Here is a 27,964-nt window from a genome sequence, read left to right as displayed (position 1 = left end):
GTTTTAGCTCTACCTTAAATCCACCTTTGCTGTGTCTAGATATTACACCACTATAAAGACAGTGCAAACTGGATTTCTTTGTTAACATCATAATTTGGATTCTGGGTTCAATTCATAAAAAAAGTATTGTCCTCAGATTCACAGAAAAAAAAAAGCTGCCTCCCAAACTAGTTTTACATTATCACTTTCATGGTAACTCCGGTCATCTGAAGAAGTGGGCTGTGCCCACGAAAGCTCATGATCCCACCTCCATATTTTGTTAGTCTATAAAGTGCTACCAGACCATTTGCTTGCTGTTTTTTTATGGTAATGAAAGTTATTTACATTTCCCAATGGGTGTGAGAGAGAAGTATTAAACCCCTCAATATGCCTATAATTATTGACTAGTCTTATAAAGACAAAATAAGAATGTTCAGCTGTTAACAATAAGAATATTCTAGCAAACCATGATTTTTTTTAAAACCTCACTGTTGTCGGCAAACAAAATGAGTATCTGCACCACAGGCACAATTAATTCGGTATTTCTGCAAGAAGCTAAAGGTGAAAAGATAGCACGTCTAACTCTCTGCTTCAATGCACATCTGCCCTTTTTGTCTATTTAACTTCACTGCTGTACATTCAATTTTTTATATCTGCACTTCCCCACCAATGCAAACATATTTCATTATAACACTAAAGCTAATTCTGGGGTTTTTTTTTTGCACATGTCCATTTAGCACCTGATCTTTCATGCTCCATGTAAGTTGAGTGCTTGCGTGGCCACCCATGAGACATTCAAATGCTACCTCGCTGATTAGGAAGGCCTCCATAGTATCCACAGCTGGCAGTATGTGTTTCTACTAGTGGTGCACATCTGCACATGCTTCAGTGTGCATAACATTTACTCTGCCATGGGATGGGATAGCTCAGTGGTGTGAGCGTTGGCCTGCTAAACGCAGGGTTGTGAATTCAATCCTTGCGGAGGCCGTTTAGAGATTTGGGGCTGTGAAGGACTTGATGACCTCTCAAAATCCCTTCCAGCTCTAGGAGATAGGCAATCTCCATTAATTTAAACATATAGAAAAAAAATAGAGGGAACATTGCTGATCTTCAGAGGTGTTGAACACCTATAGTCCCCCCCTAACTTCAACTCACCTGGGTTTGGGGGAGCTGCAGTTTGAAGATCAGGCACTTCACTCTTTCACTAGATCTATGCACCACTGCAGGTTTAGCTCCATTGCACCCCCAACCTTTGAACTATTTGCATCCCTTGCGCTCCAACCTTATGCCTTAGGGTCACACCTTGAACCTGCAACTCTTGGCATCCGGGAATTCTTTGCGCCTCTAATCCTGTACTCTGGGGCACAGTGCACCCCCCCGCCCTTTGAATGATCGCACTTCCTCCACGCCTCCCCTTTTGCACTACCGCACCCCTCTGTGCACTTGCACCCAGGCACCGCCTCCGCTCCTTACTCTGCTGCTGCGGTGCCCAGCCCGCTCTGAAGCAGGGGTCTCTACAGGGGCTGCTGCTGTCCGGGACCAGCCACATGTGCAGCCCCGCTCCCTTGCAAGCTCCGCCTTCGCAGCTGGCCCAGCGGTGGGGCAGGGCGGGACCCCTCCCCCATTGGCTCCTCTCCCTCCCCAGACTGGTTCCCCACGCGCTCTGCAGCCAGCTGGCTGGGGCAGGTCGGTACCATTCGCGCACGTGGGGGGGGGGGGGGAGGGACGAAGGTGGGGGCTGCCCACTGAGCGCGGCGGGTGTGGCCTGCGGGGAGGGGGCGGGGCGCTCCGTGCCCCCCCCCCGCGGTGGGAGTGGTAGCGCCCGCCCCCCGGAGCGGAAGTGCCGGAGTGGCCGCTCGCGCCCGCTGGCTCGCGCGGCGCGCGGGGAAAGTTGCGCGGCGGGTCGGGCTCGGCGGCTCCGATGCGGCGGAAGCAGAAGCGGCTGCTGCAGGCGGTGGGGCTGGCGCTGGCCGCCCTCGTCTTCCTGCCCAACGTGGGGCTCTGGTCCCTCTACCGCGAGCGCCAGCTGGAGGGCGGCGCGGCCGGGGGGGAGGCGCAGGTGAGCGGCCGCCCCGGACCGGGGGGGGGTCGCCTATAGGGGTGGGGGGGGGGCTGCGTGTGTGTGTGTGGAAGTCGCCTATAGGGGTGTGGGGCTGCGTGTCTGTGGGGGGGAAGTCGCCTATAGGGGTGTGGGGCTGCGTGTCTGTGGGGGGGAAGTCGCCTATAGGGGTGTGGGGCTGCGTGTCTGTGGGGGGGAAGTCGCCTATAGGGGTGGGGGGGCTGCGTGTCTGTGGGGGGGGGTCGCCTATAGGGGTGTGGGGGGAAGTCGCCTATAGGGGTGTGGGGGGTCGCCTATAGGGGTGGGGGGCTGCGTGTCTGTGGGGGGAAGTCGCCTATAGGGGTGGGGGGGAGGGGAAGTCGCCTATAGGGGTGGGGGGGGAAGTCGCCTATAGGGGTGTGGGGGGCAGCTGCATGTGGGGAGGGGGAGTCACCTATAGGAGTGCGGGGGCGGCTCCATGTGGGGAGGGGGAGTCGCCTATATGGGTGTGTGGGGGCGGCTGCATGTGAGGAGGGGGAGTTGCCTATAGGGGTGGTGGCTACATGTGGGGAGGGGGATCATCTATAGGGGCGTGGGGGGCAGCTCCATGTGGGGAGGGGGGGAGTCGTCTATAGGAGCTTTTGGGGGCAGCAGTACCCTCTGTAGGGGCTGGAGCCAGAGTTGCCTGTAGGGCATGGGGGGAGAGCATGGGTGTCCTCTGTCTTATAAGGGAGTCTGGGGAGCAGCAGGGCCTGCCATGGGGGCTGGGTTGAGACTTCCCTCTAGAGGTTAGGGCGGGGTCATCCTCTGTAGGAGCTGGGGCACCTGGACAGTCACCAATGCATGAGTGTGTGGGGCAGCGTCTGCTATAGGACCTGGGGCTTTGAGGGAGCAGAATGGCTGAGCCGGAGCAGCTGGCCTCTTGGGGCGAGGAGGGGAACCTGCTGCCCCTATAAGGGAAGGTTCTTTTATAAGATGTGTGGATGGAGTAGGGATGTCACGCTCTTCCCCCCCCCCCCCCCATCTTGCTGCCTCTGTATCAGGGGCAGGGGAAGAAGGGAGGTGGGAGCCAGTGGTTGTGAGGAGCTGGCTTTTAAACTGGCTCCCCACAAGCACTGGATCCTGTGGAGATGCCTTCCCCTCCTCAATCCCCACGGTGCTGCCTCTGATAAGAGAGGCAACAGCGTGGAGTGTGAGGGGGCAAGCGGGAGCCAGTGCAAATGGGAAAACAGCTTTCGAGCCAGCTCCTCATGGGTATTGGCTCCCGCAGAGCTGCCTCCCATAGATACAGAGGCAGGAGAGCAGGGTGATAAGAGGGTTCCCGGAAATGGGGCTGGAGGTGCACTGGCTGCCGCTACACCCCAGGGATTATCGAATAGTCCTGTAACTGCTAAAATTGGATGCAGTTACACAATTATTCAGTTACACACTATCTAACATCCCTAGGATGGAGAGAGGGGCAGTCTGGCTGCCACTGGGAAGGGACTGAAGGGGGATGCTCCGCTTACTTGGTTTTCCCCCTGGATGCCTACAAAGGAGAAGGGGTCCCCTCTTTCTACTTCCCTTATGGGGCAAGGATAATGTAGTTGGGCTTTTTACCTCACTTTCATGCTGTCTAGCCTTCCTAGCATGGTGGGGGGTGATGGGGCAATACATATTACCTGATTTTCCTAGTTCCCCTCTTAGGGGAGTAAGAGGATCAAGGGGGCTAGCAGTGGACTGCCTGTATTTCTGGAAGGATTAGAGGTTGAGGCTCATCCAAATGTTGTTCTCCTCCTTTGGGAAGGAGGAGAGATGGGGCGACGTTCCAAGGAGGTCTCAGGGGGTAGCCATATTAATCTGTAACGTGTAATGTTAGTCTCTAATGTGCCACAGGAGATTTATTCCAAGGAGGTGGCAGTGATGGGGGGAGGGGGAGGGGGAAAGGGGTAGGTGCTCCTTTGTTTTGATGACATTTTTTGTAATGGGGTGTCTTGGGTACCTGAACCTTCAGAGTAGCTTTATCTGACTTGAAGCTTCCTCTCTCTTTCGTTATGTTAGTCTGAGTTCTCTTCTGTGTCCCTTTCTTGGTTTGTCTTTGTGTCATTAAGGACTGGGACTTAAGGAGCATGAAGTATTATTCTGTAACTATCAGTTTAACTTCTCCATTACAAAGCTGTCTTTGTTCAGAATCACTTATGCTTTTAGTTATCTAAATCTTTACCTCCTTGGAGATTTGCCATTGCAACTGTGCCATGAAGGTGTGGGAACTTAGAATTCTAACTAATCCTTAGTGTGGAAGAGAGCTCTCTGAGAGACTCAAGCTGGAGATTAGCTGTTCCCTCCCAAAAAAATACTTTTTCAGAATAAAGGACTTGGTAGATAGAAGCCTTTTCAATACACTATATTGATATAGGCATAGTTATAGACATGTCTTTATGGTATTCTTAGTTGTAATGAAACATATTATGATTCCTGTATGTGCTATGGCTTCTGAAATCTGCAGAGTTTAAGAAATATGCCCTATGAATATTACATTTTAGGCGCTCCTGCTGCTCCTGTCCTACACCTGCATTCAGTTACATGTAGTGACTTTTTGTAGAGCTTTGATTATAAAAATCAGGTTAAACTGGCCATTTTGCATAATTTGCTATTCTGATAATAGGGGGAAATGTAAAATCATGTGACCTGTTGGAGAATGTGTGGAAGGAAAAGTGAAGTTGGCTTTTATCCAAAAGGAAGTTTTCATAATTTCTGACTGGGATGCAAGATAGGATAATTTTCCACATTTTCTTACGTCGAAATAACAAAGTTGCATTTTTTTATTTTGATCTTTCAGTATCATTACTGTAGATTTGCCTTAATTTTGGATAAATAACGAGTCAGTGAGGTGGCCTGCCACTACTTTCCCGCTATATCTTTGAGTTTTCCATATGTAAGAACCTCATTTTGCCCTTATTGAACAGTGGAGTTCATGTGCTGTTTCTTATTAATGTTAAAAATATTATCACCTATTTCATGCATGGCAAAAATGTCACCATATTTTGACCTGCCTTCAATTTTGATTGTAAACTGTACAGGGCAGAAAGTATATCGACTAGAGCTGTGTCTACACTTGCAAGATTTTGCGCAAAAGCGGCCGCTTTCGCGCAAAATCTTGCCACCTGTCTACACTGTCTGCGAGTATTTGCGCAAGAACACTGATGTTCTAATGTACGAAGTCGGTGCTTCTTGCACAAATACTCTGATGCTCCCACTCAGGGATAAGTCCTCTAAGAGGCCAGTGTAGACAGGCAACGTTAATTTCTTGCGCAAGAAAGCCCGATGGCTAAAATGGCCATCGGAGCTTTCTTGTGCAAGAGAGCGTCTACACTGGCACGGATGCTTTTGCGCGAAAACACATCTTTTGCGCAAAATCATGCCAGTGTAGACGCAGCCTAGGTGTTTGGAAAATCCGTAGGATAGCTAAATTGTTACTGAAATACTGGTACTGATTAGCTCCCAATAGCATCCACAACATCCTTGTTGCTCTAATAGGGAAAAAGGTGGTATCCGTGGCTTAGGGAGCTCTCAATCATAATTCAAATTGTGTTTGTTCCAGGCACTAAAACTATAACTTATCTAAAATCCTATTTTTAATTTTGGAAAATAAAAAAGATACTGAACATATTGCGTACAGGCTGCTTACTCTATTTATAGCGCAAAATTACATTTTACATAAATAATCTCTGCAGCTGTTTAAATCAAATCACAAAATTATATGGTTTTACAGAAAGAAGGAATAAAATTATATACATATGTAAACTGCCCTTAGATAATAAATCCTGTTTTCACTTAAATAAATTATCCTGGAGGAAACAGATGGTTACATTGGGACATAACTTTAGATTCAATGGAATAAAAAACAAAAACAATTTTATTATTGTCATAGATTTATCCCCTAACTGATTAAGAAGTTTGATTGGACACACAGGTGCCTGGTCAGATTTCTTTTTTGGCATCTTCCCCTCAGAGCTGATAAGTATTCATAGTTTTGTCCTCTTTATTTAGCAGCTTCCAGCTTCCGAATCAGGTAATCTATACAGAAATCTCCAGCAGTGTCATCTGTGGTGAAGCCATACCAGACAAGTGAATTGTTCACAGCAAAACTTATGACTTTATGGAAGACTGTGTTCGCCAAAAGGGTGTAGACAGAACAGGAGAAAATATTTGCCCGTTTTTGTCTTTAATTTTGGCTTTTCATATACTCTGATTTTATAAATAGATTTAGTGGCATATGAAATGCCTTAAACCATCTTTTCTATCATTATTAAACCATCTTGTTAGTCTTTAAAGTGCTACATAGTCCTGTTTTTTATTTAATGTTACATGAAATTGAACTATTCAATAGAACTGTCCTGTCTCGTTCCCTTTTAGATAGGATATAATGTTTACAGTCATCACATAATTTTTTTTTCAGAATAACTACACAGAACAAACATTCAAAGTAACAGTTGGATTAAAATATAAACAGTTCCTGAAATACAAAGATGCAGTATCAGTGCCTTAAATTCTAAACTGTACTAGGCATCTGTCTGTCTTCCTCATGATGTCTTTTACCTTTCGTGTGGCATTAAATTAATAGACAGGTTTTTACCCTGTTTAATCTTTCTAGTGGCTGATAAATGTATCAGAATTAAGTATTCAGAAACCATGTAAATATATTCCAAGAAAGATTATGCAAAATTGTTTCCACATAAATGAGTAGACAGCTAATCACTTATATATTTTGCATGCTCAGGTGAAACATGATGTTGGCTGAAAAGAATATTGATGTATTAAAATAAATTAGTTGTGCTGGCATTCATTTTTTTCCATTGGAATTGTTTTGGAGCTTTTAATGTAAGTTTTTATTCTGCTATGAGAGGATAGGGACACAAGAAATCACCGGGTTTGCAGATGTTGGCAATACTGATGTAATGAGTTATACTTTACAACTGCCTGTTCAGACGCATCTTTATACCATACTAAAAGATTTACCTGGCATTGCTCAGGTCCTTAACTCAATTCATTTTTGTTTTTTGGAAAATAAAATGAAGGTGTGCATGTTTTATTTGAATCATTGCTCTAGGCTGGCGATGAGGGGTTCAGTGTGCAGGCTGCCCAGGGAGAGAGGATGACCCCAGCCTCCTCTCTGCAACAACTTAGGGCCAAGGATGAAGTGCCTCTCCATGTCCATGTGTGCTCCATTGGGCACAGCCAGAGGAGAGGTGCATGTCCTCTGACTGGAGCAGGTCCAGGTTCCTCTGTCCCCTGCGCTTCCCAGTAAGAGCAAGGAAAGCCGCAAACTGTGCGCTTTCCCTTGCTTCCTGACAAAGGAGAACAGCCAGCAATTAGGGATGTGAAGAGTTAACCAGTTGCCCAGTAAACATTCACCTTACTGGCATCCTAGCTGGTTAACTGTTGGTCTGTCCGGCTAAAGCAGTCCTGTGGTACGGTATCGTGGGCCCTGTCTGGCTGCAGTAGCCACCCTGCCGGCAGGCGCAGTATGGTGCGGATGGCTGGAGCAGTCCGTGGCAAGAAAGGCCTGACCGGGCTGGACCAAACATCCCCTGTGGCATGGCTGTCCACAGCAGCCCACAGCATAGCGGGGTTTGCTCTGCAGTGCGATATGGCAAGCTGGTTAATTGGTTAAACATATCGTTTGGCCCCTTTCTTCTGCCTGGTGACTTTTTCTTTTCTGCAGTTTTATGAGAAACAATCCAATTTTCCTGGCACAACCAAGCCCTTATCTTGCTTTAAGTTATGATAAGAGAGAACTGTATACTGGATGTGGTGGTTCTAGTTCTTACAGTTTAGGAGGAGTTCTTGAACAAATGGATAGATGAGTTTTCTCAAATATATAGTAGATTATATTGATATAACTGCTCATCAGAAATTATCAACTGAGAAGTCTAGTGTTTCTCTTTCTCTTGTTATATGTAAGTGTGCTAATGAAGGGGTGGGATTTAATATAGGACTATCAAGTGGGGATTATACAACCTACAAGTATTCTATCCCTTTTGTTGACAACCTACAAGGCTACTAGTTCAGTAGGTTTTACCTGCTAGCCTCAAACTGTATAACCAAACTGGTATCCAAATCTTAGGATGCTCAGGTAATACAGTTTGTAAATTTTATCAGATAGAAATGTAGCCATGTTAGTCTGGTGTAGCTGAAACAAAAAACAGGACTATGTAGCACTTTAAAGACTAACAAGATGGTTTAATAGGTGATGAGCTTTCATGGGCCAGACCCACTTCCTCAGATCAAATAGTGGAAGAAAATTGTCGCAACCATATATACCAAAAGATACAATTTAAAAAATGAACACACATGAAAAGGACAAATCAAATTTCAGAAAAGAAGAGGGATGGAGGTGGAGGAAGGTAAATGTCTGTGTGTTAATGATATTAGAGGTGATAATTGGGGAAGCTATCTTTGTAATGGGTAAGAGAATTAGCGTCTTTATTCAAACTTGAGTGTAAAGTGTTGAATTTAAGCATGAATAACAGTTCAGAGGATTCTCTTTCAAGTGAAGTCTTAAAAGACCTTTGAAGCAGGATGCAGGTAATCAAATCGTTGAGACAATGTCCTTTCTGGTTGAAATGGCAAGAAACTGCTTTTTCTTTGTGATCCTGTCTGATATCTGTTTTGTGGGCATTGATCCTTTGGCGAAGTGTCTGAGACGTTTGTCCAATGTACATAGCAGACGGACACTTTCGGCACATGATAGCATAAATTATATTTCTGGATGCGCAGGAATATGTGTTCTTGATTTTTTTTTTTCCCCTTTCATAAGTAAATGTATGGTAGGTCAGTGTGTGCTGCAGACTGAAAGATTTCCCAGCCATGAGCACTGTTATAACTGTTGCTTATATTAGAAAAATAGCACCCCCTGCTCGATATGCTTTCCAACCCCTCTCTGTCTGCTGCAGCCGTATTGTGGCCTTCCCTCCAACCCATGCCGCAGCAGGAGGAGGGCTGGGAACAGGAAGGGGGCTGGGGCCCAACTGGGGCCTTGCTGGCCATGCTCCATTTGAAATAAATTAGAATATTATGTCCAACAAAAAAGGTTTCATCGTTGTCTTTATTTATGGCATGAGTGGGGAACCTTTTTTTGGATCGGGGGGGGGGGAGGGGCACAGAAAAATCTGTCGAACACACAAGTGAGAAGGGGAAAAAAAGCCTCTCCAAACCCCCCCTAACCCTCACTGATGTGGCCCCCAACTGAGACACCTTCTCTGGTGCTCCAGCCCCATGGTGGGGGAGAGGGAGGACTGAGGTCCAAGGCCTCAGGCTAGATTAATCCTCTTCTGGGTGTTCCAGGGTTAATGGATTTTGTGGGCTTCCCTAGGCACTGGGGTGGGGCAAAAAATGAGTGGTGCAGTGTGTGGGATAGGACTGTCAGTGGGTGGGGTAGGGATAGGGATGGGCGTGTGGGATTTGGGTGGGAGGTGCAGTGTAGCAGCAGGCTGGGAGTAAGGAGCCTGGCCAAGAGAGAGGGTGTAGGAGGAAGGAAGGATGCAGGAGCATGTTGGGGGTGGGTAGGGTGTCTAGAATGGGGGGAGGTGCAGGAGCAAGGAAGGTGCAGGAAGTCGCCAACCCCCATCCCGGCTGCTTCGTGCCCCAAAGCCCGGGCCATTCACTTGCCAACCCCTTCTCCTCGCCTTGTCTGGTACGCCTGCCAACCCCCAGCCACTCCTGCACCCTCCCCTTGGCCCCATACCTTACCCCCAGCCTGCTCCTGCACCCTTCCTTATGGTCAATCTCTGCACCCTCACCCCTTCCTGCGCCCCACTTATGGCCCAGATCTTGTACTCCCATCCTTATCCCCCTTCCTGCCTCCATCCACTCAGCACCTCCCCACACCCCCTTCAAATTCCAAAGCCTGCTCCCTGTGCCATATGCTTTCAATGCTTCCCCTTCCCATGTCCCCGTGGCCAAATCCTCCTGAACACCCAGTGCTCCCAACACCCCCTCCTGTCCTGTCAGCCCCTGCCCCAGTCTCCCTTCGGTCCCCGCCCCTTACTTAGGGACTCACCTCTCGTCTCAAGTGGAGACACCCCACACACCTGCCTGGGGCTCCCCACCATCTTCTCTGCCAGCACACACGCACTCGCTTTGCTCAACTACCTGGGGCACCCCCACTCTCTCCGTTGTGGCCCTGGGGCCTGTGCCACGAGCCCCGGGCCCTGCATGTGGCTGTGCCAGGAAAGGGTTCTGGGAATGCCCTGTGCATGGGGCGGCAGGTAGGTCAGGGTCTCGTGGCCGGGGCATCTTTCCCAGTGCCCCATACTCAGAATGACAGATCCCGTGGGCATGAAGCTACCCTGGCAAAGAGAGAGGCGGGGGGAGAGGGGAGGCCACATGGCTCCTGCCTTCCTGCAGCACCGGGGAGGGCGTGCGGGTGAGGACATGGGCGATGGGATGCAGATGACATGATAATGTCACTCTGTTGTCCCACAGGAAATTTTTAGATTATGTATGAATGAGAGAGAGAAAAACAAGGTAATATGCACTTGATAAAAACAAAGTATAGCTGAACCCCACTAAAAATTGATTGCCAGGACTTAAAATCTGGCAATTTACAATGGGTTTCTCCTTCACTGTTAAGGATTGGAGATTGTGCTGGTGGTGTTTGAGGAAGGTATGGATAGCTGAAATGCTTCTGTTGCATGCCACACCAGTGTAAATGCACTGTTATCCACGTGGATTTGGGTGCTGCTGATTCTTGCTAGGTAAATATTTACATAGAACTAGTCTTCTAATGGTCTAGATCAGCGATGGGTGATGCCATTGGCTGGGAACAGCGATTCACAGTCAATGGGTGCTGCGAGCGCCTGTACCTGCAGAGATGTAAGTAAAGTGGAGGTGGCCTAGTTGGGCGAACCCTGGTGAACCACCATCATCTTATTGCCCACCCCAGTCTAGATTGTAGTTCATCATTATACTTCTTTAGTAACAATTACCAGATTTCTCTCTCTGCAGAGCGTATCATAAGGGGTATACAGGGGTTTTCAAATGCTCTTTCCCTCCTGTCATTTATATAGTTTGTAAGTCATCTTTGGGGGAAATTTCCAGAGGACTACAAATTGCTTTTTATGTATTGCTCAGAATTGCCAAACAATAAGAGTATTGTTATGAAGCTGCCTCTTCTGCATAGTAGCTGCTTTTGTTATCAAATTGTATGGCTGTTTTACAGCACAACCTTAGCTGGTTGTAGCAATAAGATTTACTTTATACATTCTCTTCTGTATGTGATGTGTATATTGATTATTCCATTTGTTGCCATGTACAACAAAAAGAGAAAAGCAAAGCATATAGTTTGACAATTTTCACAAGTAAGTTTATTGAAAACTTATTTATAATTAAAAAATCTAGTTGTAAGTAAAAAGCTTTCCCTGGTGAGTTTGGGAGATTAAACTATGCATTTTAGCAAAATTTAAGGTTTGACTTTAAAAGGTTTGCTGCAGTTGCAAAAATGACCTTCAGTTATGAATTTAAAATGAAGTGAGACGATGTTGTCTCCCTGTGTCTGTAGCCAAACTGTCATGCTGCTGTTGTTGCCGATGTCTCTGTCAAGAAACCACAAAATAAAATTAAAGTGACCTTGCTATTCCAAATCCTGGGCAGCTGTGAAACTGTCAAGAATTGTCAATTTCTTGCTGTTGGAGAAGGCTATATGTAGAACCCTGCCTGGATTAGGGATGTTACATAGCGGGTAATATAATAGTCGACTAACAGCATGAATTCTTAGAGGTTAGTCGACTATTCTGTAGTTGCCAGGGGCAGGGCCGGTAGCCAGTGACTTCTGACTCCAGTCCCAGGGAGCCATCTGTCACCCTGTGCTGCTGCCTCTGTATGAGAAGCAGCAGTATGGGGTGCCCTGCAGGAGCTGATCTGTGAGGGGAGCCAATTTGAAAACCAGCTCCTCTTGTGAACTAGCTGCCTGGTGACCCATGCTTCTGTCCCTGATAGAGGCAGCAGCATGGGCTGGCAGCAGCCCATGTCTGTGCCAGAGTCTGAGCTCCCTGCATACAGGCTGCTGGGATGGGTGGGAGGGGAATGCAAGTAATTGACCCAATTAACCAATAAGCCTAGACTTGGAATCATAGAATCATGGGACTGGAAGGGACCTCAAGAGGTCATCAAGTCCAGCCCCCCGCCCTCAAGGCAGGACCAAGCTCCGTCTACACCATCCCTGACAGATGTCTATCTAACCTGTTCTTAAATATCTCCAGAGAGGGAGATTCCACCACCTCCCTTGGCAATTTATTCCAGTATTTGACCACCCTGACAGTTAGGAATTTTTTCCTAATGTCTAATCTAAACCTCCCCTGCTGCACTTTAAGCCCATTGCTCCTTGTCCTGTCCTCAGAAACCAAGAGGAACACATTTTCTCCTTCCTCCTTGTGACACCCTTTTAGATATTTGAAAACCGCTGTCATGTCCCCCCTTAATCTTCTTTTTTCCAAACTAAACAAGCCCAGTTCATGAAGCCTGGCTTCATAGGTCATGTTCTCTAAACCTTTAATCATTCTTGTCGCTCTTCTCTGTACCCTTTCCAATTTCTCCACATCTTTCTTGAAATGTGGCGCCCAGAACTGGACACAGTACTCCAGCTGAGGCCTAACTAGTGCAGAGTAGAGCGGCAGAATGACTTGTTGGTTAATCATCTCGTTGACTACTCATTGACATTCCTAGCATGGATACAAAATTGGCAACTGCATCTGTAAAAATGATCCACAGATATGTGCATCCCGTATACTCGTGGATATAAAGTGGAGATCCTCAAATTTGCAGGAATATAGCTATAAGCAGTAACAGTGGAACTACTCACTGGGGAGGAGGACCTAAGACATAGTAGCTGAGTGATGGCTAGGATCCTGCTATATTACAGCAGTCAGGTGAGTTCAGAGGAGAGAAAAGACAACTTTTATTTTTGGGCAGTTGATGGAGACTAGAACTTCACATTGGTCAGATACCTATAACCAAAGCCTGATAGAAAAGATCTTTAAGTAGGGACTGGAGCAGTGTCTATCCCAACTACTGGAAGTTATCTTAGATTCTCTCACTATCTACTGTACTTCTGGCTAGCCCAGTATCTGGTAAAACAGTTTCACTTTTGTAGCCATGTATTCTTTACATCATGCTCCTGCGGTGAAGTCCAAGCGCCACAAGAAAGCAAACCTGTTCTGAGAGCAATTAATTTTCAGTTAGGGCTGATCAGCAGAGATCTCTTATTTCAGTGGTTTCCAACCTTTTCAAACATATGAACTCCTTTTCAATCTATTAAAATGTTAGATTCCCCTTTCTGGGGGAGGGGAAAAAAAAGGAAAAGAAAAGGAAGGGAAGAAAAAGAAAACAAAATTAAGGAATAGGCCCACAGGCCTAATCCTTATTTTTAAACTTTCCACAGACCCCCTGCAATACCATTGCAGACCACCAGGGGTCCACAGACCACAGGTTGGGAACCATTGTCTTATTTCAATGTGTTTGTGCAACAGGGAGATGGTTTTGAGACTAGACTTTTTAAGCAGCACAGAGGCTCTATGACGCTTAATAAAATGAGCTTTAGGTTGTAGCTACAAGGTTCCTTCCACAGATGGCAAAACTATTGCTACTGCTGAAGTTACAGAAGGGGTTGGAACATCCAATGGAGCTGAAGTGTGTCTGATAGCTGGAACCAAAATAAAATTTTGACTGAGATAGGGGAGTGGAAAATTTCACTTTTTGGGATTTCTTTTGCCTAGTTTTCTTGACGGCTCCAGCTAAGATGAGTTACCAGGGATGTAGAAATAAGAGAATAGGTGGGTTGTATTCCAGGCACCTTATGTTGCATGAGCTTTAAATGATTACTCTTCTTTCCGTTTGTTCTTTGAGGTCTCTTCCTTTTATTAGAGACTAGCTCAGTCTTTAGTCATTTTAAATTGACTTGGTGTACCCCTTAGAAAGCCTTTGCAGTTTTTTAAATCTTCTCTTTGCTGGTGGAAGACCTTTTCTTTATTTTGAAGACTGTATAAAACAGTTCAGACGTGAAACATCTGGGCTGCTTTTTACGTCATGTCATTGAACTCTGTATCATGTAATAGTCTATTTTTCTGTTTTGTTATGAATATAGATCAGATGTTGACAATCAAGCTTTACGTACAACCAAACTTCGTTACAAATTCAGTTTCTAGATAGTTATTCAACACTTTTGGTGGAATGAATGATTGGAGGAAGCTTACCATCAATGACAGTTTTCATGGCAATTCATCAATTAATGTATCTACTGAGCTTCCATAGAATATAATGAACTCAACCCCAAATGTGTTTCCTTCAAATTCTACAACTACACATTCTGTGTGTCGCAATGAAAGTATAACCAGCAGTAAGGATGTTAAAATGTGATTATCTGGTTAACCATATAGTCAATACAGTCTGTATCGACTATATGCTTAGCCAATAAGCGCCACTGTGCAGAGCTGCAGCGGGGGTAGCTCTGGGAGCCGACTGCAGCCGGGAATAAGCAGGTTCTGGAGCCACCGGTGCTGCGGCTCTGCATTTTAAATGAAGTAGGTGCTGCTGGGCTCTTTCCCCTTCCTCCTCCAACTGCCTCTGATAGAGGCAACAGGGGGCAGGCGGTACTCCGGAGACGGTGCTGGGTGGAACTGGCTCCCCCCAACACCAGCTTCTGTCTCTTTTCTCCCCCCCCCTTTTGCTGCCTCTTATAGAGGCAGCAAGGGGGGGAGGTGCCGCAGAGAGCACATGGCGAGAGCGGACTGCTTGAGTCCTCTCTCTCCCTGTGCTCCCTGCCGCACTTCTGTTTTTGAAATGTAAATTTTTTCAAAAGCAGAAGCACCAACAGTGGAGACTGAAGGAGTCCCCTCTTGTGCCGTTTCCCTGCTGTGCCTCTGCCTCCTCTACCCCCTGTGGAGACAGTGCTGGGAGAATCCAGCTTTAAGCCGGTTCCCCTCAGCACCAGGGAAGCAACTAGTCAAGTTGCTACTTGACTGTCCATTAAGCATTTGCTTATTGGATGGTGGACCAGTCGCTAACATCCCTAACCAGCTTTAGTGGATATTATCAGGACACTTGTATAAATAAATGTCATGCAGGCAAAAAGTGCGGTGAACATTTCATGTGTGACATTTCATTTGACCTGAAAACTGAGTAAGTTACGTTGCTACTTGAATGGCAGTCTAAGCACAAGTCCTCTCTATTCAGTCCTGTTTGTACTTCTCTCTCTCTAACTTGTACTGGTGGAACAGACAGGTTTTTTAGTCCTTCGGAAAAGTTAGATCTTAGCAAGAAATGTTGTCCAATTACACCGTGCCCAATATGTCGCTAAAAGTAGAATTATGTGCTGCATAGGGTTCAGTCTGGTTCAATACATTGCTTAAATTAAAGAAAATGGTAGTCAAAACATTTTGGCTATATACCAACATATCTATGAAAAACAGATACGGAGCTAATTTGGTACTTTCCATCACCCCCTTCCTTAATGCAGAGCTCCCATTTGTAGGCGTGTATGTAAACCAAAAATCTTGCACTTGTTTTTCAGTATTGATGTAGATGCACCAAAGTTGCATAGGTGTTAATATAGACAGGACTCAAGTATTCTTTAATATGTGAAACTTGTATTTAAGCTACTGCTCTCCTTGTAGCTGCACCAGTGATGGGGAAACTTGTAAACAAGGCCTAGGAGAGGTTGGAAAATTTCTTACCAGTTTTTATTACAGCACTATGGTTGAATATAAGTGGCATAATCCAGATATGCAGATGCCTCAGCATGTGGGCAGCACTGCTTCATACTGTCCTCAAGCACTTCAAGTTTTCCCGGTTTGCTCCTGTTTATTTGACAATGTGCATTAGCCATAGAACCCCTACACATCACTTGAAATTGGCAGCGTGCATCTGGAGTAGCTGAAAGGCAGCTAGCTCTATGTGGTGCCTTCTGACATTATTAAATTGCATGACTGTTACTGGAAGTTAACATAATTAGTAGACAATATTATGTGCAAGGGGAACAGAGTTGATTTCCATAACCTCTGTGCATGGAAAATCTCTTAACATCCAAATGAATAAGTACAACTATCTAATTTGACTGAAATTCCTCCGGATCATTTTTTCTTAGAACACAGATTAAAATCTTCCATAGCAAAACAGGTGAAAACCAGTTGTTAAACTTTACCTGCTGTAACTTTCTAGTTTTAAAATTTGCTCTGGAATGAAAAGCAGACACCTCATCCACTAGATTGTATGGCATTTAATTACTACCTAGCAGTTCCTGCAGTTATTCAATTGGCTATTGTAGATTTTGATGAAAATGCTATGAACTTAATGAGAATGACACGTGAAAGTAGAAATCAAATAGAACTGCAGAGTTCAAAGTTGCTTCTCTAGTTTATAACTTAGAGGGTGCAAAAATAATATATTGCGAACAACCTTAATTTACCAGTTTTCATATATTTTAGCAGCTAACTTCTGCATAGATTAATAAACATTTTTGTGATGGTGTAATAGTCTTAGTATGTGAGAGAGAACTACTTGGGGGTCATCAGACTTTCAGATTTCTTCTAAACCAGTCTTTTGTAAACAGACTACATTTTAGTATGAGCCACTTTTGCAACTTTTTAAAAAAATCTCATTTTTTCCTTAAGCAGTGATACCATGAGAGGTGGTTAGGTGGAGGACAAAAGTGTTATATGAGAAATGAAGGCAATGACCTTATTTACACAGAGTAAATAACTGAAATAACTAGGCATAACAATAGCACTCCAGATTGCACCTGCCCATCTCAAAAGATAATTGTGTAAACAAGCACCAAAGCAGTTCAGCTACTGTCATGCTGCAGAATTATGAGTTGCTAAAAAGTTCAATTCCTAAGCAGCAGTCCTTGCCACAGATGGTTCAGACATAAGGCCCAGGGCCAGAAGATGAAATGAGCGCAGTACTGGTGCTTGAGACCTGGGTTCTCATCTTGGCTATGTTTTGATATTTTTTTTTTCCTCAGGCACCTTGATTTTCAATTTCTGTGACTTCTGATGCAGCACAGCCTTCCAGTATAGCCTGTTGCTAGCTACCTATTCACAACTTGCAGTGTCAGCCTTAAACGTTTTCAGATCTTTCTTGTAGATAACCAGAGAGGATTGATTTAAATCGCCATAAAAATAATTGATTTAAATCAAATTTCCCACTGATACTTCACATGATGGTGCAAATCTGATCACTAAAATGTTAATTTACAGCTTAGGATAAACTAAGCTGTAGGCTAGAGGTTATACTTTGTGTAATGTTTTTCAGAGAACTTGATTTTTATTAATTTAGGAAATGGTGCATAATACTGATTACCTGTGTCAAGCTGCAATTGCAGCAGCAATGCTTTAAGAATGGTAAGAACTAAATCATGCACACAAGCATCATAGCACTTACATTTTATTAAACTAAATCTTAAATGTTACAGACATGTTTCACATTTGCAGTTGCAGTAGTCTCCTGAGTTACCAGCTAACGGTTGTCCTTAAACTTTTTTAAATGTTCAGATTTTATTAACTCTTACCAGACAGGTCCTCAGAACACTTTGGCTGCGTCTAGAAAAATTTGCCAGCTGTCTACACTGGTCTCTTGAATTTCCTCAAGAACACTGACGATCTCATGTAAGATTGTCAGTGTTCTTGCGGAAATGCTATGCTGCTCCTGTTTGGGCAAAAGCCCTCTTGCGCAAATGCTTTAGCGCAAGAGGGCCAGTGTAGACCACACGGTATTGTTTTGCGCAAAAAAGCCCTGATCGCGAAAATGGCGATTGGGGCTTTCTTGCGCAAAAGCGCATCTAGATTGGCACGGACGCTTTTCCGCAAAAAGTGCTTTTGTGGAAAAGCGTCCGTGTCAATCTAGACGCTCTTTTCCTCAAATGCTTTTAATGGAAAAACTTTTCCGTTAAAAGCATTTGCGGAAAATCATGCCAGTCTAGACGTAGCCTTAATGTACAATGTCCTTAAAACTACTTCAACTATCTCTCATCTTCCCCACTCCAATTGTCATTTTGGTGCAGATCTGATTCTAAGTTACCAAAACAGCTAAGACTGACTTTGCTTAGAGTGCACTTAATTTTGGAGTATGCCCTATTGAAAACAATTAGAGGATTGGGTTCCTTTGGGAAAGCTGAGAGACGCTGAAGTAAAATATAGAATAGATTTATGGCTTCATCATTATGGTCTGTGGCCATGATGTTCCAAAATAAGAGGTATGTATTATGTAACATAAAATAAGAAAGTGGCACTCAGTGGCAACAGGCAATTCTAGATTTATCTTATTGTAGCTTTCTGTACTATATAGTCTAAATCTAGTTAACTAATTAAACAAGCCATAAGGATTAGCTAAGCTAAACTTTTTTTCCCCCTAGCAACACCCAATGTAGCAAACAGCTTGGGAATTTACTTCTTAAATCACACCTATACTGAAAGGGATAGAGAGACTTGAAGAATGATGCATTGCAAAATTTATCCACATTGTTCTTCAGACATACATACATCTTCATCCACGTTTTCTCCCAATAAGCAGTTTTCCATATGTTGCATTCTTGCAGCTAGGCCTTGCGTTGTCCTCTTGCGCATTGCATACAATTGACATGTTTTTCTTTTTTGCCCAGGGAATGAATTTCTTCAAAATATTTCCAGATAGGGTTTCTCTTACACACAGAACACAAGCCATGACAATTTCTATGGCAAATATGTAGGGGAATATAGGAAGTTCTGTGTACACATGGCCTTTTTCTTTTCAGTCCAGTCCACTATTCTTTTCTGTATTGCTTCCGTCCTTTACATTATATTGTGTCTCTGCCTTAAGGTATTGTTTAAACTAACTCTGCCATGCCTGGCCAAAGTCCACCACATAAGCATAGGGGAAAAAAAATCCTACCTAACCTGTGTGTCTCTTTCCATGTGTTAGTCTGCTGAGAAACAGAAATCGAAGACCAAGAACTTTCAGGAAGCAAGGGTTAGTTGTTAGGCTGGACTGACTAGAGCCATGAATTCGTTACGATGAGACTGTAAGTGTAGGTATAGCATATTTTGTGATAAGATTTAATTGTAACTTATTTTTAAATGAAAAATTTAGTATTTTGGTTATTCAAAAAAAATCAGATTTAAATAAAAAATCATGTTTTTTACAAAAATCATTGATCTATACCCAACCTGCAAATAAACTTGAATCTTGAACCTATGTTGGCCCTGTGGTCTTGGAGCAGCATCCACAAGTTCTGCATATAGGAGGTACTTGGGAATGCATCTGTCCAGTACATATGTCTGAGCCAATGACAATGTTTGTATTTAAGAATAGGGATTAGGTTTGGCCATTTTGCTTTCTCAAGTACTTTGGTATCAAAAAGTTTGGTTTCTCACTTGAGATTTAAAATACAAGATAGACAGTGAGTGTGGAAGCGAGGGATGTAACTGATTGGAGGCAGGCGTGAGGAGGGTGGGGAGCCATTTCAGCCTGCACGTCTGGAGCAACCCCCCCATTTCTTCTTCCTCGCGCCCCATGTCTGGACTGGAGTGGTCCCTGTGCCATGAACAGGGGCTGCTTTAGCCCAGCTGCTTCTGACTCCACTCTGGGCTTCTGGCTCCCTGGGTTCTGGGTAACTAGCAGGATGGATTTGATTTAAATCAAATTGATTTCAATATTTTAAATCACTAGTCAGGAAGACTCAATTTAATCAAAGTGATTTATTGTGAAAACTTTTCAGATTAGTTTTACAGCTATATCAGAAAATGAATGATTGGTTGTTTCATTTACCAAAGGTAATTGAAGAAGATATTTATGAAGTCATTGGAAGGTGAACTATCTCCAATTCAACAGGTTAATCATGACTGTTTGGAGGATTTTCTTACCATGCTGTATTAGGAGGAGAACTCATCAGACATTTAAATTGTTTTATTTAACTAAACATCATGATGTATTCTGGATTGTTTTTCTTCAACAGCAAACCTATAATATTTTAACAAAACAAGCATATGAATGTTTTAATTTAAACCTTTTAAAATTAGGTTTGTTTAAAATTGTTTTAACTAAAATAGTTCAGTTTAATTTGATTTTATTTTTATTTTTCATTTACTGTGTCAGCCAGGTCAGCATGAAAAACTTTAAATAGTGGCTTCTGCAGCTAATTCAGTTGTCGTCACCTTCATTTTCCTGTTTGTTCATAATCAGGGGGAGGGGGAATAAGATTTCCTGCTTTTTAAGCTCCCAAACAGTTTCTTATTTTGGAATGAATTTGTCCAAAGGAAGAAAATATTCTTTCTGCACTAGCCAAAGAAGCTGTTGCTGTTAAGTGAGATTATTCATTCAACAGTCCCTACATCCAAGTACTTACGTGTCTTCTACCAGTCCAGACACTGGTATTTATTATTATAGCTCTGAAATTTGTTATAGTTGGCATTATGGACGGATGGTTGCTGGATGCCTGTGTCATAGCTGACTCCTCTTCCTCAGCAGTTAAGGTTTAACCTTGGTAATGGGTATTGAGAATATTTGCAAGAAAAGGAGCTGGAGATAGTGCTTGTCCCATTTGGTTTTTTAATGTTTGTAATTTAACTCTGTCACTGCATATTTGTCTTCTTAAGATCTCTCAGTTCCTTCCAAATTTTAACAGCATCAGCAGTAAAACAGCAATTTCCTTGCATTTTGTTAAAGGCTACAGAAATAGGCTTCAGGGTACTCAGCATGTGTTAAACATTTCTCTTAAGCCCAATGTTGAGAACTTGGCTGTGACAGTGCCATCTATTTTTTCATGATTTTGTTCACAAACTGTCATCAGATTAGGCCAGTTCTTGATATAGTGCTCCAAACAGTACGCTACTGAGTTCCATTGCACGTCTTGTGGGAGAGTTAGTTTCCTCCCACTTTTTTTAGGGCAGCTGCTGAAAAGTGGTTATTGTGATGGTATCTCTCTCCCCCTCCCACCCCCCATGCTTTGACATTGTCTTACAGATATAAATATGCATAGCTTGAAGATGCTTTGGAAAAAATACCTCATGTAATCTATCAATTTTAATGTCACAATCTGCAGGGTCTGTTGTATGTTAAAGTTAGAAATATAGAGTATGGTATGCTTTATGGCAGCGTTTCTCAAACTGTGGGTCCTGACCCCCTGGGGGGTTGCGAACAACTGAGAGGGGAGTTGCGAGCAACTGAGAGGGTGGTTGCAGCAATGAAGAGGGGGGTCGCGGTATCACAAGTTTGAGAACCCCTAGTCTATGGTTTTAAATGTGCAAATGAAAGCCATCAGAGGTGTTTCCCTCAATATCTGGGTGATCACCCCTTATGTCCTTTAACTCTTAGCAGTGGTTGATCTTAGGAAAGCATGTGACCACCCTAACTTACATTCAATTATTACATAAGTTAATTATGAAATTTGCTTATAATATTCCATATGTATTAGCTACGGTGGGTAGGAATGGTGTCCCTAATCTCTCTTTGTCAGGGGCTGGAAATCAATGACAGAAGAGGGATCACTTGATGATTCCCTATTTTTGTTCACTCCCTCTGGGATATCTGGTATTGGCCATTGTTGGCAGACAGGATACTGGGCTAGATGGAACTTTGGTCTGACCCAGGATGGCCATTCTCATGTTCTTATGTAACTAGTAGGGTCTGACCAGGTAACTTTCCATGGAAAGGTGAAATATAGACACAGAATTGCTATCCAAAAGGAAGGCTATTTGGGATGCAAAGTTTTCAGGGTCTTAGTCTTTGGCTGGCATGTCACTCCCAACAGAATGAACCAGAGACCTTAGGAAAAAGATTTTCCCTGGCTGGGAGGTTTAGCTGTAATAAGGACAGTTTTATCGTAAGCTTGCACAGAGCTTTTAGTGTTAGAACTACCTATGTATTTTCTGTTTTAAATTTGTAATCTGCTTTGCGCTGCCTGCTTTCACTTTTGCAACCACTTAAATCCTACTGTTTGTACTCAATAAAATCACTTTTATTTGCTATCCAGCCCAGTGTAAATAATTGTTACCTGGGGGAGCAATTAGTGTGGACATCCTCCTTTCATTGTTAAAGGAGGCTTACGTGAATGGTTTATTTGGGCTTGTGAACCCATTCGAGAAGTGTGTTTCCTGAACGCTGTGCCAAAAACTGCATTCTCCTCCGACGAAGAGGTTCAATGTCTATATTGCTCTTTTTGGGGGGAGAGGAAGGTGATCTCATCTCTGTGCCTTGTCTGGGGAAGACCAGGAAATCTGGTGAGTGTCTGTGGTTTTGTTAGCACTCCAGGAAGTAGCCTCCCACAGGTGTTCTGTGACTGCACCCCGTTACAGTCGTTACAGAAGTATTTTGCAATTTCAAAAACATTAGCCTTTATTTCTGGAACACTGAAGTCTTTGGCTGGGAGTGCATCAAATGAGCTGTACAACTGTATGTCACTAGCTTAGGACAGCGGTTACCAGCCACTGGTCTGTGCCATGGTGGCTGAGGCATGGCAGAAGGTGCTTTCCTCTCCCTTCCCCCTTCACACTTGGGGAAGGAGGGGGTGTGATGGAGGAAGGAGTGTGCGCGCCACCAATGGCTGTTCCCTTTGCCCTCACGGCAGTAACAGCCACACTCTTTAGGGGGCAGCCTTGCTCTAGTCTAGGGAGTGTGGAAGTGGGGTGGGGGCAAAAGGGTGTTGGATGAGGGCATGCTGTTGGCATAAGCTGTAGGGGTCAGAGGTTAAAGGGTCAAAGGGTATGCGGTATGGGGGGGTCAAATGGTGTTAGGCACTGGGGAGCAAGGGGATGGGTTGGGGCTAGGCGGCCAGGTAATTGTATTTGTACATTTGCATATTCATTATATGCATAATGAATATGCAAACATGCAAATAAAATGTTGCCGGTCTGCCAAAAGTTTGTGAATGGGATTCAGTCCCCAGCGTAAAAAAAGTTGAACCACTGGCTTAGGACTCTGTTTACTCTCTCCTAAATTTCTTATTAGGGCACGTTTGCAGCATTGCCTGTATACTAGACTTTGAATTTTTTTGACAATTTTGTTACAGCTTTTACTGCTCCTTCTAAGTATTCTGCTGTTTGTGCATTTGCGGATGTATCAATTGTTTCTGTAAGAAAGACATGCCCTTCTTCTGTTGTCACACAAGGACATGTAACAGGATCTTTGTGGGTATTGCTCCACTCATCAAGACTCAGGCACTCACACAGACTTTGCGCACTGCTCAGTTTCTCTTTCATGTCCAGCAATTTGCCTGCCACATCAGCTCTGTTGGGTGGACTGTATCCTGGTAAAGTGTGTGTTCTTAAACATACAGAAAGGAGAGTTTTACATAAACAAACCCAGCAGTTTTTTCATCAATTACCTCTTTTTGTAATCGGCTTGTTCTTATCACAAACTTACCTATGGCTGTTTCTGGATGATCATTTTTTTTCTTTTTGCTGTTGTAAACTATGTGACTGAAACCCTGTCATTGCTAAATAACTCTGAAACTATAGAAAATGAATCCTGTATGTTGAGGATGGATTATCCTAAACAAAATAAGTCATTGCAGTTATTTAATTTTTATTACTGTACTGCTCATTTAGTATTACTCATTGCATTCACTGGCACTCAGTATTACTTTAAAGGTGAAATTTGTATAAAGAAGATCTGCCTATTTCAGCTATTTATTTTTTATCACAACTGCATCAGAAATGATAGTACTATAGAGTAACTACTATAGTTTTTTCTCAAACATGGGAATTCAAGAATAGTCCAGAAGGAATACAGGCAGACCTTAAGAAAAAAGTATGAAATAAAAAAGTTTACCACCTGAAGATCCTGCATGTTCAGACATGTTCCTTTCATCTTCAACACAGCTTCCTCCTGAGAAGAAATACTCTATGCTGTTGTTTTTTCAGGCAATCAGGCCTTGCATTTCTTTGTTGCATTGTTTTCATTTTACACACATGCCTGTCTTACCCCACAAGTAGAGGAACTTCATTATAATATTCCCAAATTGGGTCTCTTATGGCCTTCTGCCATTATAGGTTTTTCCTGCTAGTGAGAAAACGGTATGGTAGATCTCAAAACAATGAAGGTTACCATCAGAAAGACCTCAAGACTTCTGGAATATCCTGTTCGGACAATTTCACGTTTGTTTCTACCTCCTGTCCCTCTTTCCTCACATTTATCTCCAGACTTCTTCTATTTGTCCAAATCTATTCCACCCCCAACAATCTTGGATTCACTGAACTTTTTGAAACTGCACTTAGAGAGAGGTAAGGGTTTGACTCTGTGCACGTAAATTTGCAGAGGGACAATAGGGTTGAGGTCTGTTGTTTCTCACCTCTCTATATATTTATTGAAAAACATTTTTGCTGTTAACAAGCATGTTACCTCTAGAGACACACATACACAGTCTGACAGTTGCAAAACTATGCATTTCTGGTGGTATCTTCTAGACTGAGCACTGAGTCCCATTGGGTAGATAGAAAGAATAACATAAATAATCTATACGGAAGCCTCTGGAACTCTTGTATGAAAATGTATTGGGTCCCTAATCCATGAGCAATTGGAACGAATTTACAAAACAGTTGTTAAACATTACATGAATGTATGGTTTCATACTATAAAATTAGAATTTATAATCCCTATTCTATGATGAGATATCTTTGAGCTATAATGATCTTAATTAAAACTATCTTTAGAGTTTTTCCTCAAAACACATTTTATTAAAAAAAAATCCTATTTTAAATAATACATTTTTATTTAAAAAAATCATTGATTTTTATCCACTTGGTAAGCAGTTAACCAGTTACCTACCCATTCATACCCCTGAGTGTGCCTACTTATGCCTACTGTGTCTTGCCACCATACACCAATGTGCTCGGACGCATATGTGCTAAACCCCTCAATTAGGTGTTCAGTGTCAATTTTCTGTTATTCCACAAATAGTTGATCAAATGTGGTGGTTGCCTTTCCAGTGGAAGAATTAACCTAACCAGGAGAAACTCATCTGATACAGTTGATCTTAAATAGTAGAATTTGTGCACGGATTCTAGTATTGTGCTACTATTAAAACTTCTGGTATAGTAAACACATTTTGAATCATAATCATTGTTGCCTTTAGAGTGAGGGCTACTCCAAATTAATCATAAGCTAATGCTAACCCGTTAAAGTTTCTGGAGTGCCTTTACGCTATGTGTGAAGAGCACTCTTGTTGGTGAAAAGGAGCTCTTTTATCAACAGATGTTTAACCTGGCTTTTTTCTCATAGATCTGCATAGTTGAATTTCCATCTGCTCTTGTATGGAAATATATACCCTGGGTGCTAGATGAGCGAGCATGACAAATCAGCAAAAAGAAAAATATTTTGAAGAGTGTTGGTCTTCAAACACACAGCTATTTGATTCCTTCTGGGTTTCAAAGCTATCACTGATCTTACTGAGCAGTAGCCTTCATCCCATGATGAAATGGTAAAATCTAATGGGGGAAGAGAGGGGAGCAGCAAATTCTCTACAGCAATTGAAAAAGTCCCTTTCTGCTGACCAGGTCAAAAACCTTTGTAAATACCGTATTTTCCGGCGTATAGGGCGATTGGGCGTATAAGACGACCCCCTATCTTTTTAATTAAAAGATAGGGTTTCATCTTATACCCCAGCGCCCCTCCGCCTCCTTTGCTCCCGGTGTCCCTGGTCTGCTGGAGCTGGTCCCCAGCAGACCAGAGGCACCGGGAGCAAAGCCGCCAGGAGCGCCAGGAGCGCCTGGGTTCCCCCCCTCCCCGCCGGAGCCCCTCCGCGGCTTTCAAAGCCTCGGGGGAAGCCGGCGGGGGGGCATCCCAGGCGCGCATGGGCTGCCCCCCCGCCGGAGCCCCTCCGCGGCTTTGAAAGCCTCGGGGGAAGCCGGCGGCGGGGCATCCCAGGGGCGCATGGGCTGCCCCCCCTCCGGAGCCCCTCCGCGGCTTTGAAAGCCTCGGGGGAGGCCGGCGGCGGGGCATCCCAGGCGCGCATGGGCTGCCCGCCCGCCGGAGCCCCTCCGCGGCTTTCAAAGCCTCGGGGGAAGTCGGCGGCGGGGCATCCCAGGCGCGCATGGGCTGCCCGCCCGCCGGAGCCCCTCCGCGGCTTTCAAAGCCGCGGAGGGGCTCCGGCGGCGGGGCATCCGGCGTACAAGACGACCCCCGATTTTTGGGGGATGTTTTTTAACTTCAGAGGTCGTCTTGTACGCCGGAATATACGGTACTACTAAGGTTATATAGGGGATTCAACTTGTAGCAAGTTGTATTGAGTTACACAGATCAGTGGTAGGCCCTATGCTGAATAATAACGCTGTAAAAATGGTACTGGACGGTATTTGATTAGCTCAGCATGGCTAATTTTGAACACACTAGTTGGAAGCAGATCTGATGATTTCAGTGATAGAAATCACTTTAATTCCTCTTTGCTCCTGCTATCATGACAGACCCGTTGCAGCTAAGAGGGAACCAGAAATTGTTGTTGTGCATCGTCAACACAGCTATTCAGAGATTTCATCCAGTACAAAACGATTCAATACAATGAAACTGCGGGCATAGTTTTCCTTGCACATCCTTTATTACTAGAGATATGTGCAGAAAGGAAGGTCCCTGGATTGACTTTCAGCTCTCGGATTGCATTTGCATGCTGGCAGTCGGGGAGATGTGAAGTATTTGCTGTGAACAGAGCATATTTAGTAAGGAGTCATTGAGAGAAGCATAGAATCACACCAACGTTTTGATCATTTTAAGAGTAGAGCTGTATTTAATGTGACACTAAATTGTGTCCTCAAGGATTATGCATGCAGTCTTTTCCTCAGATGAGATTTTTGGGAAGTTTTTGTATAGTTTTGTCGAATCATCTATTTTGGTATATCATTATATACGAATTTCCTTTAGACTTTTTCATTACATGAATGAAAGTGTTAAGAAGTGATTTGCAGTTTTACCTTAAACTCTGGCAAATCATTTGGACTGCTGAGTCAGAGGAGATTGGGGACCAGAGGAGAGAAAAGAAAACTTCATTGTACTAGGGATTTTGAGTAAACATGTAACTGCTGAATTTTTTTTTCAGCAGTTACATGTTTACACAGGGGTGGGGGGAGGCAGTTCTAGGTGCATACCATCTCCTGTCTGCCATGCTGCCCCCTGCTGCTGCCTCTAATACAGAGGCAGCAGCACAGGTGTGAGGGGGACAAGCAGCTCCCTGTGAGCCAGTGCTTGCAGGGAGCCTGCTTAAAAGTCAGTTCCCCACAAACATCGGCGCCTGCCTGCTCCTCCTCCTGTCCCCCACACTGTTGCCTCTGATAGAGGCAGCAACACAGGGGGTGGGGGCCTTGCATTAGGGATGTCAATGTGTAGATGACTACACAACTAACGGATAAGCCTAGGCTTATTGGTTAATCTTGTCGACTCCACACATTCTTCCCCTCCCCTTGCTGCCTGTGTGTCAGAGGCAGCAAGGGATGGGGCAGGAGCCGGTGCCCGTGAGGAACTCGCTTAAATACTAGCTCCCCACAAGCACTGGATCTACCTGCCCCCACCCCTGCACTGCTGCCTCTGATAGAGAGAGCATAAAAACAGCCATACAGGGTCAGACCAAAGGTCAATCCAGACCAGTACCCTGTCTGCTGACAGTGGCCAATGCTAGGTGTCCCAGAGGGACAGAACTGAACAGGTACTGATCAAGCGACCTCTCTCCTGCCATCCATCCCCCCCTTCTGAAAAACAGAAGCTAGGGACACCATTCCTTACCCATACTGGCTAATAGTCATTAATGGACTTAACCTTCATGAATTTATCTAGTTCTCTTTTAAAACCTGTTACAATCCTAGCCTTCACAACATCCTCAGGCAAGGAGTTCCACAGATTGACTATGCGCTGTGTGAAAGAGAACTTCCTTTTATTTGTTTTAAACCTGCTACTCATTAGTTTCATTTGATGGTCCCTAGTTCTTATATTATGGGAACAAGTAAATAACTTTTCCTT

The 27,964-nt window shown here is 44.1% G+C and overlaps 1 protein-coding gene across 1 annotated transcript in view; it reads left to right on the top strand.

Moving 5' to 3' along the window:
• The first annotated feature begins 1,799 nt into the window (after positions 1-1,799).
• The window catches only part of GALNT10 (polypeptide N-acetylgalactosaminyltransferase 10), a 147,826-nt gene continuing 121,661 nt past the window's right edge, over positions 1,800-27,964 (top strand). The window contains exon 1 of the mRNA XM_075900594.2: positions 1,800-2,038. Within this exon, the coding sequence (XP_075756709.1) occupies positions 1,901-2,038 (138 nt within the window). The 5' untranslated portion in view covers positions 1,800-1,900. The remainder of the gene's footprint in view (positions 2,039-27,964) is intronic.

Source organism: Pelodiscus sinensis, chromosome 16 (assembly GCF_052426305.1).
Source record: "Pelodiscus sinensis isolate ZL-2025 chromosome 16, ASM5242630v1, whole genome shotgun sequence".
Classification (NCBI taxonomy): Eukaryota; Metazoa; Chordata; order Testudines; family Trionychidae; genus Pelodiscus; species Pelodiscus sinensis.
The sequence above is the reverse complement of the archived record's forward strand: the minus strand, read 5'-3'. Positions and strand labels throughout refer to the sequence as shown.